This window comes from Strongylocentrotus purpuratus, unplaced genomic scaffold, assembly GCF_000002235.5.
Source record: "Strongylocentrotus purpuratus isolate Spur 01 unplaced genomic scaffold, Spur_5.0 spur5_scaffold_11, whole genome shotgun sequence".
Lineage (NCBI taxonomy): Eukaryota > Metazoa > Echinodermata > Echinoidea > Camarodonta > Strongylocentrotidae > Strongylocentrotus > Strongylocentrotus purpuratus.
In genome coordinates, this window is record NW_022145596.1 from 15450143 (window position 1) to 15465610 (window position 15468).

A 15468-nucleotide genomic window follows, 5' to 3' on the forward strand; every position below is an offset into this window, starting at 1 on the left:
TAGGTGCTGCTAATATGCAGTAAACAACTTTCCCTCTTATTTCTCTCTGCAAGTTTTCTCCTTCCCACTCTCTCTTTCTTCCTATTTTCTCTTTTTTCTTCTCCTCCTCTTCATTCTTCTCCTCCTCCTTTTCTTCCTTCTTCTTCTCCTCTTCCTTCTTCTTCATCTTCTCTTCCCCTTTTATTTTCATATCTTCACTCCCTTATCCCATACCTCTTGTTATCTTTGTAGCTTTAATATCTTTTTGTATCGATCCTCAAACAAGCGGAACAAAACAAACACATTAGCATTTCCAGATATCACACTACATGTAGAAGTACATGTAGTTTGTTATGCCATGTGGCATGCCCCCAATCTTAAACATCATTTCTTGAGAGTATCCTTTCAGCTCTCAGCAGATGATATGTGACCAGGCACCACAAAAAGTCATCAGATAGGATTTTTAAAACTGTTTCGGTCTGATTCTAAAAGGAGGAGATTCTCAGCTATGAAATGATATAGAACTCATTACAGTTGGATGTTCCTAACCCAATTGAAAATGAGAAGAAAATCCAGTCTTAAAGAATGTTAATTTAGAGAAAAGGGCATTTAAGGTCTTTACTCGAGTCAAGCACTCTGACTTATGTTGTGCTTTCAAATTTTGAAAGTTGATAGTGGAAAGTAAACTCTTTCAGGAAATACTAAAAAGTAACATTTGACCATCCTTGCCAACTTCACCTTTATTGAGCTCCAACTGAAATTCACGCCATGCAACCTTTTGGTATTTTTGTGGTGCCTGGAGACATATTCTCTTTTCAACATTGATACACGTATATGAAGTGATGTTATCGCAAGCTTCATATGCATTCTCCTGTAGACCATGACATTGGTGTGCTAAAAATGTTCTTTCTAATGGAGTTGTGAGTAATTAGGGCCTGGAAGTCAAGCTTCTACCCATCATGTTGTTTTGCTGATGTTATCATCCATTAGATAGAATGTAGAATGTAACAAGACTATGAAGGCCTGATAGTGGGAGAGGCTACTTCACACCCACCGTTTAAGCAGTGGTTAATCTGAGGTCCGTCATGTATTCAGTAATGTTGAGGTTCGGCTAAAGTTTTGAAGTGTGAATGTGGTTGAGCTCTCTGGCTGACTGATGGTGGGAGAGGCTACTTCACACCCACCGTTTAAGCCTTGGTTAATCCAAGGTCCTGCATGCATTCCGTAATGCTGTGTCTCAGCCTAGGTTTTGCAGTGTGAATGTGGTTAAGCTCTTGGGCTGACTGATGGTGCTGGTTTCTGATAGTGGGAGAACATACTTCAGCCTACTTCACACCCATCGCTTAAGCCTGGGTTAATCCAGGTTCTTCATGTATTCACTAATGCTGAGGTTTGGCTTAAGTTTTGAAGTGTGAATGTGGTTATAAAGCTCTTAGGCTGACTGATGGTGGTGGTGTCATACCTCACATGATGTTAGAGTGGGATGGTTACATGGATGGATGGTATGGAGAACATTAAAATAAGGAAATGGATTTTCTCTAAGAAGAATTAAGGAAAAGGCAGAGATAGACAGAGTGTGTGAGGGAGAGAGAGAGAAGGAAAGAGAGAGAGAGAGAGAGAGAGAATGACAGAGTAGGTGAGAGAAGAGGCAGAGACAGAGAGTCAAAGAGAGAGGGGAAGGGGGAATGAGGGTTTGATTTGGTATGTGTAGAACAAAAGAAGGAAAAGTGTTGTATGTGATAAAAACATGTATAGAGAATGCTAGAGATGGAATCTTACCTACCTGAATATACCATTGTATTTGTGTTTACCATGAAACCGGTATAACCCCTCCTACAACTTTTCAGGCACCCCCCCCCCCCCAAAAAAAAAAAAAAAAAAAAAAAAAAAAATTGCTACAAATTGCTACATGGCTCAGGGAAAGTCAGGGAAAGTTACACCTTATCTTTACAACATTTTTTAATCATTATTCTTTTGTTGTAATTAAAAGTGCTTTCAAAGAAATAATTTACATTCTGAATTCTAATTCTCTTCCTGATCTACCAGCACGACGACACAGTCCTGATACATGCCGTCAAAGGAGGTCAGACGGAGGTCGTCAAGTTACTTCTCAAGAAGTTTGCCGATGTGGACATACAGGGTGATGTGAGTATAGAGAAAACCTTAATTAGTCTTTTGATTTATAAGCCAAACGGTGTTCATAGCAGTAATCAATGTGATTACATCGATGTAAATATATGAATAGCTGAAAACAGATAAAACAGATGTAGTTGAATTTTTACCAGTCACTCTTATGTCAATATGTGTTTAGACAAAAGTTATTATGATATCAGAAAGAGTGATTATTTTTCAAGAGTTTTGTTGTGAAAAATATACTCCTAAAGTTTTCAGTTAGGTTACTTTAATAAAGGAGAGCAGAAAATATTTCATATACACTAGTTAGCATCTTGAAAATGCAAATATAAGACTTTGAATGATTTAAGATGTTTTTTTAAAGAAATTTGATTGCATGAAGTAAAATTAAGTGTGTGTTCTTCAAAATGATTTTTTTTTTGTGTGTTATGATTTGTTATTTGTTTGTAGGATAAGAAGACGGCTTTATACTGGTCAGCTGAGAAGGGACATGTAGACATCTTAGAAGCAATCTTAGATAGCAATCCAAACACAGAATTAGCAGCTAAGGTAAGTCTGTTATGAAAAATCATTTCAACAAGAACTTATGACACCATCACCATCAGCATCATCATCATCAGAGAAAGACGGAGAAAGAGAGAGAAAGAGAGGGAGGCGGAGAGACAGAGAGAGAGAGAGACGCTCACACACATACAGAGAGAGAGAGAGAGAAAGACAGAAACACAGAGACAGACAGACAGAGAGAGAGAGAGAGAGAGAGAGAGAGATAGAGACAGAGAGACAGACAGACAGACAGACAGACAGACAGACAGTTTATGAATGAGGTTTCATTTAACATGACGTTCCGACATATCCAACTTTAGAGACGCATCTTTATTTAGGCCATTGCCTTTGGGAACTGAATGAGTGCTATACTAAGCCTTGTGGAATGGGAGAGCTCAATAGTCAATGGGCTAGATGAATCTTCAGTAACATACATACCAACATACATCCCATTTTCCATTATGACCTTTCAAGAGTTTTATTTTATTTGGAAAAATCACCCTGACCTTTAAGTTGACCGCCTTGAGTGAGCAGAAGGATCTCGGTATCAATTTATCTTTAGAGATTGATTACTTATTTACAAGAATTAACATTTTAAAGAAATCTCCCTGGAGTTCAAAGAATAATATATTGTATTTCACTTATTCACTTAACGTTTGGGCTATAATATGACGTCTCAGTTCTTACATGTCATTGTAATATATGCATATCCTGCCTTTTCTCGTAGGATGGGGAAACCCCTTTATTGAAGGCGACGAGAAATCGAAACCGAGAAGTGGTGCGAGCGTTGCTTGATAAAGGAGCTAAAGTATCCGCCACCGACAAGGTAATGGATTGTCATGAATAGCTTGCTTGATTGTTTTGTTTTTTTGTCGTTTTAAAATCGAAGGAGGTAGAAGTTCAAACTGATTCATCATCATTCAATCAATAAATCAAGGAACGAGAATAAAGATAGTAAGCAATACATTTTGATGATTGATCGAAGTCAAGTAACCTTTCAAATGCATTTATGATTGATTAAGAAATTAAGGATAGAAAGCAGTAAAACCTGCGTACATGTACGTACTGTGTGGGAGTTGTTGCAAATGATACATTTTTCACTAATGAACCAAGTTTAATTGTATTTTTCATTACTAAGTGTATTCATATGTTTCTTTCAGGCATTCTGGTGATTAAGTATGTGAGTTATTTATAATATATCTCTGATAGATACTACCAAGCATAAGTTGTTGCTATGCTGGGCAAGCATTTGGCAAGCTTTTTGGAAGTAAAGATCAAGATTTTTTAATGGTATGCTTGGGATTTCTGATCAGGAGAAAACTTGTCTAATGAAAAAGAATTGAGTATACATTATTGGATATTTCACACAGGTCTTGATTTTATCTTCATTCTTTACATTAGTCATAGTGTTATAAGCTTTTTCATCATTCCTGGCTTATCAAAAAAAGTCATGTGTTTTTTGGTAAAGAAATGTTGTTGTTGCTCTGCTCTCTGTAAATAATGATCGCATGCTCGATTTTGTAATTGAAAAGAAATCACACAAAATCCTGGAACCAGCAAGATTTGAACCGGCCATGTACTGCTTGCCATGTACTGCTTGCCAGGCAGTGACTCTACCACCTGACATAACTTGTCCATGGCACAGTCACGATGAACTGGAAACAAATACCTCAGCTCTCCTGACTTATTCTGACTTAAAATATTCATCAGTCTGCCATGAATCACAAGATCGAGCCCTTTGTCTTAATTTCCTGGGTGCAAGCAAGAAATCTCTTTACAAAGATGGAAATTACTCCCAGGAGTCCCAACATTCAAATGATGTAATTTTTGTTGTCTCATTTTTTAGAGAATGGACACCCCACTCCATATAGCAATCCGATTCAGGGATAAGAAGATCTCTGAACTACTTCTAAGAAACCCTAAAGACGGTAGGCTACTGTACAAGCCTAACAAGGAAGGGGAAACCCCTTACAATATTGATTGCAATCATCAAAAGGGTATCCTAACACAGATCTTTGGTGCTAGTAAGTATGATGTCTTCTCTTTTCTCTTTCTTCGCCTATCTATTGTTAAGCTGCATTCTTCCTTTTCTTCTTTTAAATGACTCCATGATATTTATGTAACTGATGTCTTACTGAACATACATTGACGAAGTTATCCGTATTAAATGATGTAACCGGTGTTCCGAGACACACATGATTTTGTTAAAATAATCTAAACCCTAGTCATCCAGCTTTATTTGTAGTTTTCCAATCTTCAGACCTCACTCAGAAACTCTTGCCCCAAGCCGTTTCCTTATGGTCTCTACAATAATTCTTTAGACAATTTCTCCCCTGAAGGATTGTCCAATCTGTCCTCTAAGGCATTTGGGACTTTTGTCCATAGGAATTTGCAGTGGTCTCTGTCACAAAATGTAAGCCCTAGAATCAATAGACCAGTTCACGGTTAGCACATGTCCCAAATGACCCAGAATATCCACAGATCTCTCAAAACATGAAGAGTTCCCACTTTGTACATTTTATAGTAATCACTCCGATAGTCGTGGAGGTGCTACATAAATAGCCTTTGTTTCCCCCTTTTTCAAAGAATACTTCCACCTGTGTATCATGGAGTGCACTGATTGTGCATAAATGAATTATTATTACATAAATTTCATGAGCACGTATCCAGTATTTGTCTCCGTGTATTTCACAATTTGGTCTGCAATGACCTTTATCTGCTCATGCTCAGACTGCAACTATGAACTGGCTTATTGCTCATGGTTTTCCACAGTGTATTATGATGATTTTTTTTTTCAATGAATCTAACACCATCTGTCCTCCCTTGTCCCCTCTCCAGGGAGTTTCAGCCCAGGTGACGAGGTTGAGAACGAGTTAAGTGATCTGTGTAGCAGTTCTTTAGCTGATATCCTCAGCGAACCCACCCTTCTGCCACCCGTCACAGTAGGTCTGTATGCACGCTGGGGCAGCGGCAAGTCTTTCATCCTCAAAAAGCTGCAAGGTGAGTGTCTTAAGGGCATCTGTACTAGTTTACAGGAGGCATTAGACCACCCTGCAAGGTCACTGGACAGGTGGTTATCTCATCAAATCAGCTCTCAGTTAACATTAAAAAAAGAGGATAATGGGGGATCAATGGTCACCGATTAGGCATTGTTTGCTATATAGAGGGAGCAAGTAGCTACAAGTAGTACAGTGGGGCTTTAAAAGTGTTTCTAACTGTAAATTTCCTCCTGGATTCATATCATCTAAAGGAACCTCAACAAAAACAAATTAGGACGAAAATAAATATGAATTAATTGTAATCATGAATTGAGATCAGTGAACCAATAGACTTGTTTCTTTGATTGGTCAGGAGATCATCATTTTTTAAAGTACATGTACAAGATTAAAGGAGCTCTTTTTCCTTTTTTTTGTTTGTTACTTTCTCTCTCTCTCTCCCTCTCTCTATCTACCCCTCTTTCTCTCTCTCTCTCTCTCTATCTCTCTTTCTCTCTTTCTTTCCCCCTCTCTCTCTCTCTCTCTCTCTCTCTTTCTCTCCCTCTCTCTCTCTCTCTCTTTCTCTCTCCCTCTCGTCATCTCTTTTTCTCTCTCTCTTTCTCTGACGATGATAATGATGACGATGATGGAAAGTACATGTACAAGATTAAGGGATTTTTTAAAAATTTGTATAACTTTCTCTTCTTTCTTTTCTCTCTTTTTTTTTTTTATCTCTCTCTCTCTCTCTCTCTCTCTGTATCTCTTATCTCACCCTCTCTCTCTCTCTTCTTCTCTTTCTCTCTTTCTCTCTCTCTTTCTTTCTCTGATCATGATGATGATGATGTCTACACCATTATTTTCTCCATCCAGATGAGATGTATCAGTTTGCTCGTCAGGACTACCAGCCCATCTTTCGTTTCACCTGCTGGGTCTTTGTCCTCTGCACCCTGATAGGTCTAGCCCTGGGAACCATAGTCCTCTTCATTCCCTTCATGGCGGAGGACTTCAGCTTCAAGAGTACCCTCTGTCAAGCCGGTGGTGTCGCACTGGGAGTCTTTCTTTTATTGTATATTATCTTAGGTAAGGGTCTCTCACAATCTTTCTTATGTAAACCCAGGGGGGTGTTTCACAAAGATCCTAAGTCCAACTTAGATTTAAGTTCAATTTAAACATTATGAAGAGCCATTTGTAGCCTTAAAATAAAATGTATTCAAAAGCAAAGAGTAGAGCATTTTAGACTTTTCATAAATTCCACATCAAGAACATGAAATCTTCTTGATGATAGAAAATATGAATGATTTTAATCAACATTTTATGCCCTTTGAAATAAATTTTACAAAATATTTTCAAAGATGCTAACGGCTTTCCATAATCACTAAGTTCAACTTAGGATCTTTGGGAAACACCTCCCTGGACAGGATTTATTTTTAAGGCTAAATTGTTAAAAATGGGCAACAATAATGTTTTTTCTTTTATCACTACAATGATAGACTGAAATGCAATGACTCTGAAAACAATATACAGGGGCAAGATTGTTGTCAAAATGTTTTTGAAATGGCCAGTTTTTATTTTTGTTAAAGAAAGACAATTTTTTAATAATCTCTCAACATACTGCCAATTTGAGGAATTCAAAAAAATGTTTTCATCATTTAAATTCTTAGCATCGATTTCAATATAATCAGTTTACTTCACAATGGATTACAATATCATAATACAGACTGCAACTCACGTATTCCTCCCCCAAATGAAATATGAGATGTGTTTTCAGACCATGGGCAACGATTATATAGAGATTCTTGTCATATCTATTTAATTTTTAATTCTTTCCTTTTTTTTTACATCCTAGCTCTAGTGTATTTTGGTCATCGTCACAAATGGAGGGGATCAGGGAAAATGAGCGAATGGCTCGCAAGGCAGGCCAACTACTTTCGCCTCGTGATGGCGCTATGCTACTGTAATCCACCTGTCTCTTCGGACAGGACAGCCAAAGTCTTGCCAGTTAGGTAAGTCAGAATAAAGACAAGACGTTCTCTTATGAAAATGATAAAGTCAGTTGATGATATCACATGAATATCCTGCTGTATTAGGTGATAACAATTGGTAACAATATAGCGCTCGCGTCCGGCACAACATTACCACTCCCCACGCTCTATTATTATTATAACCGTTTTTTTTCTGAGCTAGATTTTATCTAATGTGATACTATATATACTAGGTATTAAAGATGGATGCCATCATCTAGATTTTGTATATGGTCTCTCTCTCTCTCTCTCTTTCTCTCTCTCTCTTTTTCTCTCTCCCTCTCTTTTTCTCTGTCTCCTTGTCTTTCTCACGTTCTCACTCTCTGACTGTCTCTGTCTCTGTCTCTCTCTCTCCCCCTCTTTTCATCTCCGTTTTTTTTTTTTTTTTTTATCTCTCATCCCTTTGTTCTCTTTATGAATCAATGTTTTATTCCCATTCTTGACTTGTCTCTATCCATCTCATCATTATTTTTGCTTAGCGTCCTTCCCTCTCTGATTATCGGTCTTATTCGTTGTCTCTTTCTTATTCCCTTTGACCACATCCCTTTTCACATTTGTTGTAGTATACCATCAAACCTGCTTTAGTGACCACCTGTCTACAAAGACCACATTTTTTTGTTTCCCTTGACAAAGGTTTCTCATTGAAACATGTACTAAAGGTAACCTGTCTAGAAATACCACTTTTTGTGTTTCCCTTGGGCAGTTGCTATAGACACGTTTTACTGTATTATATAAATTGAAATTGTTTATCCTGCTTTAATTTCCCTATCTCTTACTCTCACCTCAACGCATTAGTAGTTACCACTTCTTCTATTTTTGCCTCTCCCCACCCAGGTTTATATTTGGAGATCACCTCCACCTGAGCAATCTAGGGAGCGACGCCCCTCTGGCACGCACCATTGGTAGCCTAGGGGTGTCGTTAGAGAAGGAGCTTGGGAGTCTGGTTTCCAGGCTCTATAGGGTGGTCCAATCAAGACCGGTAAATGGTAAGTATATCCTCAGGGTAAGGTCACGCTCGGATGTGACCTGGTATTAAACCGCCCCATATGTCACTGAATCGCAATTGCACGCAACAAAGGTCCCATGTGCATTCACTGAGCTCTGTTTTATAATGAGATACAGAAATGTGACACGTATTACACTTTAAGGCAGTTGCTGTTTCATTTCTGAACGAGGCCTAACAGATCAATTCTCAAGGGCTACTTTCATACTAAACTGGATATGGCTAACGCGTTCATTGATTTCATGCAGTGCCAAGTATTTACATGCAAGAGGGGTGCCCTGTTGATTTTCTGTAGAATTATTCCCTTGGCCCCAAGCTTTAAAAAAAAAATTAAATCTTCATATTGGAAGCACATCCCTCTAAATGACATATGCCACTTGTATTTGTTCTCATACTTTGTACCTCTTGTGCAAGTCTATGGTACAGGAATTCTTCTCCAGTTCTTAACTGGATATTTATGTGTGTCAGAATTGATGTCTTGTAAGATTTATCCAAAAATAGGCCAAGTCTCTTAGTTGTCACTGCATTCAGTCCTTTTGATGTAGCTTTCATTTTGTTTTTAACTTTTATGGGTAGTCTGCTAACCAGTTTACAACCATGTCTCACAAATATGATGAGACATGATCGATTGCAGTTCCTCTTTTCATTGGTACAGTTATTGTTCAAGGATAACAAGCTTAACAACGAAGGAATCCATTGTGAATTTCAAGTTTAAAAGAGAACCTTTTCATTATCACAAAATACTTGATATGGACAGCTCTTAAAGGTTAAAAGAGTGCAGGATTAATAGTGACAACATGCAATCCAGTGTACGATAGAGACTGTCTTCCTTTGTCTTAACCAGATTGCTTCTTGATCCATCTTGTTTTCAGGTAAATCACATTGGAAGAGGTACTGCTGCATTCCCAGATTCATAGTGACATTAATAGTTATAGGATGTTTCATAACAGGACTTGTGCTTCTAGTGTATGATAAAACCAGGGCAGAACCTGTCAAGGCAGTCACCAAGGACAAGATCACGCTCTACGTCTTGGCGAGCGTTGTGGCATTATCAGCTCTGGCCAACCTCTGGAACTTTATCCAGTTTGTCTACCAGATGGTATACCCGCCTAGGATGAGGATGGAGCGGAAGGCGCGGCAGGCTGGGCATTTGAAACCGGATGCTTTCCTGCGAAGCCTCAAGCAGGAGGTGACGACTCTGACCAACATGACCCAGTGCATGGATGCCTTCCAAGGTGTCCAGACGCGGATGGTGGTCGTTGTCGACGGGTTGGACAGCTGCGAGCAGGAGCAGATCTTGAACATCCTAGACTCCATCAAGGCGCTGTTCTCCTCCCCGTACTCCCCCTACATCACGATCCTAGCCGTCGATCCCTACATCATCACCAAGGCCATCGATCAGAACCTTCATAATGTCTTCAAGGAGTCCAACGTGCGGGGGCATGACTACCTTCGCAACCTGGTCCATCTACCCTTCTACCTGGAGGTGGGTGTTCGTCTCAAGGACAGCGCGGAGATGCCACTGGCCAACCATGTCTCTCCCTCTACCTCAAGGGTAAGTCCTGCATGTCTGTAAGTTCAGTTCCGTTTCATGTCATGGCAGTGTTTTGTGTCACTTTCAAGATGCACTCAAATTTTGTTACCTTGTTCAAAAAGATTTAATTCAATTGCAAATTGTTAACACTCGTCAGATATTTCACTCTCTAAGCTAGAATGAATTTTTCCCCTATTTATTATGATTATTATTATCGTTGCCCCTTAGAACAAAATCAATAGAGACACATTCCCCTTAACTGTTTATCTGTCAACTTTAAAATTCAAAATGTTTTAGGAATAGTTTTATTCTGCCTTGCTTGAAAGCATTTTCAGTGTTATTCAATGTTACTGCCTGTCTTCTATTTCTTCTTCTTCTAAAAGTGCAGCTTCACCCATTTATTCTGCTTTAACAAGTTGAAGAGGAAAAAAAAGAGCAATATTCTTTCTTTCTGTTAGTGCTAGTTGCATTTCTGTCCATCAACAAACGTCATTCCTCGACAAGCAAGCAACTGCTTTCAAAGCATTGATGTCACTTATGTTTGTCTTTATATAGAATTTAGACAAAAAGCATGCTTTTACAAGCATTTAGTATATATGTGCTAGACTTTCAACTCTTTCCAAGAACTTTTTCATGCGAAATAAAACCATAAAACCGGAGCAGATTGTACTTAAGCAGGAATCATGTACATGTAGTTGAAACATGTACTTCATGTTGTTTTGACAAAATAACGATAGGATAAACTGTACCTTCTGCTTTTAAAGGGACTTTGTAACATTGTTCAGATGAGAGATAGTGGTGCTAAGGTAGTGACTTCAATGCTAGATGTACAATTAAAGATAATCTGAAAATTTGAGTGAAAACGGATCATTATTCATGGTACAAATTGGGAAAAACTGATCTGATCGATTTCTTAATTCTCCCAACTATATCATTCTACTTCTATTCTGCTACTTGTCAAAGCCTGTTCAGACAAGGACAATTTAATTACATTTTAGGTGAATGTAAATCGTCACAAAGCAATAAAATGGCTCTACATTCCATTCCAGACAGTTAAATGTTGACAGATTTGTATAGCCTGTTTTATGTATTTTTCTCATGGAAAAACGGTTGGGAAAATTCAAAAATGGTTGGGAGAATTTACTGTTAATCACTGTTAGATGGTGCCTCACATCGACGCCTTCAAAGAAAACCATAGATATGTTTGTGGTTTGAGAATTTGTTCAGGATTTTTTGCATGTCAGAGGGTTAGTATTGTAGAAGGAATATAGTAAGTAACATTTTATAAAAAATTAAGCAAATTTTTTTCATCAACCTTCAACAATGTTACCGAGTCACTTTAATAATAAACTATAGCCTGTTCAGACAAGGACAATTTAATTACATTTTAGGTGAATGTAAATCGTCACAAAGCAATAAAATGGCTCTACATTCCATTCCAGACAGTTAAATGTTGACAGATTTGTATAGCCTGTTTTATGTATTTTTCTCATGGAAAAACGGTTGGGAAAATTCAAAAATGGTTGGGAGAATTTACTGTTAATCACTGTTAGATGGTGCCTCACATCGACGCCTTCAAAGAAAACCATAGATATGTTTGTGGTTTGAGAATTTGTTCAGGATTTTTTGCATGTCAGAGGGTTAGTATTGTAGAAGGAATATAGTAAGTAACATTTTATAAAAAATTAAGCAAATTTTTTTCATCAACCTTCAACAATGTTACCGAGTCACTTTAATAATAAACTATAAAATTACAGTTAGCATATATATATAAAACCTGATGCTTAAATGGAGTGTAATTCTTTATTTTTGCAGTAGAAATGACAAAGCGATCGATGTTAAAACTCCTGCTCCTTCATTGTTATCTAAAGAATCCCGTTATTGTCCAGAACCTTCTGTGTTTACGCAAATATCATCACACTAACAGAGTGCCCCCTCAGTATGGATGCCATGTATAGATAGCGCAACAAATAGAATTTGGATGAACCCCTATTTATAGAATAACACGCCCTCATTCTGCTATACTACTCCATCTAATCTGAGAAATAATCAGTGTTGTTCGTCACATTCCTAAAAATTATATTTTCATGTCGCCAAATGCATGAGAGAATAGCAACTTATTAAAATGAGTACCATAGCTGCTGCAGAGAGGGGCAAATATCCTTTTTTGTGCACTAGGATTTTGACTTTGTCAGGTTTCATACACCATATATTTTGGATATAATGGATAATTCAATTTGATTTGCGATAGTTGTGACTCGGAATGTCTTCTGTCCAAAAAATATTGTGGAAAGTCTTTTATTAATAAAGGTCTAGTTAATCACAAGTGAGAGAATGGTTAAAATGATTTCCCCTTCCCATATTTTCATACCTATTAAATATGTTATATATATAAATAAATATACAGTTGTTCCTTATAAGACACACATTTGATATTGCTATAAAGAGGGAAAACTTACTATCATATAGCCTTTAATTGTTCCTGTACTGTTATTTCTCCACATATACGTGGACTACAGTAACTATGATATACTTACAAACCATTTATAGCAGTGCCCAACTAAATATCCCATGCTTGGCCCTACTCCAATTATATATAAAAAAGTGGAAAACTGTTTTGCACTATATAAGCAAGATTTAACTGACTGTTTTTCCTGTGCTTTTTTCCCCCCACACCCCATCTTATCTCTGCCACGTTGGTTTGATTTTTGTTGTTAATGCCTACCATAGATGACACGGTGGGCTCCTGCGTTAACCCTCCCCAGTATACCCGAACTGCCTGAAAACGATTCCACGCCAAGCCCCTCTGATCGGAAGACACGGCTACTTAAAACCAAAGGGGTAAACCGATTTGAAGAAAAGAGAAAAAAATATATAACTTATATGCATCGATGACTGGAATGCCCGATATTCAAATTTTTACAAATGGGCTGAGTTGTATCATGGCATTTTGGTTGCTCAATTTGGTTTCTTGGCGTGCAGCTTTTTTCTTGTGATTGCATCGTATTAAACAGTTCGGCTGCCCCCTGCCCCCTCACTCCCGCCCTCACCACACCCTTCCCCAAATATTATGATGTTGGCATCATGTATATCTTTGCAGTTCGGGTTTTTTATGACCCCTTTCTGATTCCGTTGCTGCCGTTTCTCTTCTAAAACGCATGAGATTCAAGACTTATCCATAGCATGGCATGGTTCAGCCCCCCCCCCCCCCCTCCACAAAAACAAATAATAATAATAATAGTAATTATGATAATGGACCCTTTTCACTGATACCTTACCATTGCACAGTTCTGTTTTTTTTTAACTACTCACTAATCTCTTGTCGTACGATATTACATCATATTTAAGTTCAGTTTTACTGTCAAACACGACCTGTCCCTTATATCTTTCACCGTCATGGATATATATTCTCATTTTATGATCAGAAATATCATGTATATTTTTACTTTCAATATTTTTCCTTCCATACATCTATCTTGTATTCTATAAAAGTGAGATTTGTCTTCATGATTTGCAATTATTAATTTTCCATTCTGATTTTATATTCAGAACATTTAATCATGTCATCATCCATCTGATCATCTTTATCTTCATATTCATCTGTATTTTATCTTCCCCCTACTCTGAGCCTATCTACAGATATTCTCAAGAGCACAAGCTATTCAAGCACTATATATAGTTTTATTGCTTACAGTGTATGACTACATCTTTATAGGAATAATCATTTCTATTTTAACTATTAATTGAATGGACAAATGCTTTAATAATTGGTGATGTTTTCAAACCAAAGCGGTTGAGCAATGGCCTTGTAACAGGGTGGTACTGGGTTGGAAACCAAGTCAATGCGCTCGTTCCCTTTGGTATTGGCTTTAATCCTCATTAACAAGTCCCTCAGAGAGGAGTTAAAGCCATCAGTCCCCTTGTTGCTTACTTACAAGCATACATGCTTTCTTAGCAGTCAGGTAAAGCGAACCTCAAACATCACAAATGGAAGGAAATTAGATGGTTCCTTTTCCTTGAAATGGTTACAACCACTAGAAGGAGAAGAATGTTCGAGAAGTATAGATTTGTTATCTAGTCCTATTTTTTTTTTATAGAAATGTAGTCTGGTAGATGTGTCCACATTATGATGGGCAATCATTTGCATCATTTGGGGTCATGATTTGTGCTCCCCTTGGCCCCGCACTCTTGACCCTTGTAATTCAAAGAATACAATAGAATGGTACCATTTTCACATTACTTGAGATTGTTTTGATTGTATCTTTTGAAAAGGGATAGAATTCTTGTCTCATATTAATTGCTTGCAGTGTGTTGGAAGATCATGTAGCATTAAGGAATTTGTTTTTATTTTTCCCTCTTTTTTATCCAGTATGTATCTGTATAGAAGTACATCTCCATCAGGCACAGTTCTAGAAGAATAAATATATATATATTTTGTTTGTTTTTTGTTGGGGGGGGGGCTTTGGGGATCTTGCTTTCATTTTCTGTGCCTAGATTAAATTCATTTGTAATCAAGAATTTGTATATATTTTATTTGGGGGGAGGGGGTTGATATCCAAGCCCTCCTCTAGAACCATTTCTCATCTTCATGTACATGTATTTACAGCTTGTGCACATCTCTGATTTTCTTTTCTTTCCTTGATTTTATCACCCTCCTCCTTAAATAGAAATAGAAGATTACTTTGCCTGTTTCTTTCTCATTATTAGATAGATTTGAAATAAATCTACATTCTGATATTAGCCTGTTAATTCCATCCCTTTATTTCCTTTCTTAATGATTCATATATTGTGTAAATTAATAAAATAGAAAGACTGTTGCCGAAACCCTCATCTTTACTTAGATTGCCCCTGAAATAAGAGAGATATCGATCTCCTGAATCATTAGAAAGGTTGTCTGAAAGCGCTGGAGACCTACATTGTCTGTCCTATGGGCTGGCGTTCTGGTTGGCTGTAGCTAAACCAACCCTGTGTCTTTTCTTCCACCATGTCTGGCTTGTCTGCCTATCTTCTTTCAAAAGTTATCACTACATCTTTAAGCCCATCATAAATGACATACGAACATATGATTTCATCAAAGTTGTTTTCTTTTTAATATTTTCTAATATAAGCACGTTGATTGCTGCATGCGTTTGTGCATGCTTACACATGTGTACACCATACTAGTGCATCTTGTTTTGCAGTTTTAACAATTGTTGAGAAAAATGTTGTCATGTCAATTGTGTCACATTTGTTTCTACATTAATGTTGATAAAGTAAGATAAAGAAATCTTTAAATTTCTT

The 15468-nt window shown here is 37.5% G+C and overlaps 1 protein-coding gene across 1 annotated transcript in view; it reads left to right on the forward strand.

The window, feature by feature from the left end:
- LOC100894000 (kinase D-interacting substrate of 220 kDa B) overlaps window positions 1-15468 on the forward strand; it is an 80021-nt gene that overhangs the window by 53351 nt on the left and 11202 nt on the right. The window contains exons 9-17 of the mRNA XM_030980763.1: window positions 2026-2124; window positions 2563-2661; window positions 3383-3481; window positions 4502-4679; window positions 5494-5655; window positions 6501-6710; window positions 7477-7633; window positions 8486-8637; window positions 9527-10209. Coding sequence (XP_030836623.1) covers window positions 2026-2124; window positions 2563-2661; window positions 3383-3481; window positions 4502-4679; window positions 5494-5655; window positions 6501-6710; window positions 7477-7633; window positions 8486-8637; window positions 9527-10209 — 1839 coding nt within the window. The remainder of the gene's footprint in view (window positions 1-2025; window positions 2125-2562; window positions 2662-3382; window positions 3482-4501; window positions 4680-5493; window positions 5656-6500; window positions 6711-7476; window positions 7634-8485; window positions 8638-9526; window positions 10210-15468) is intronic.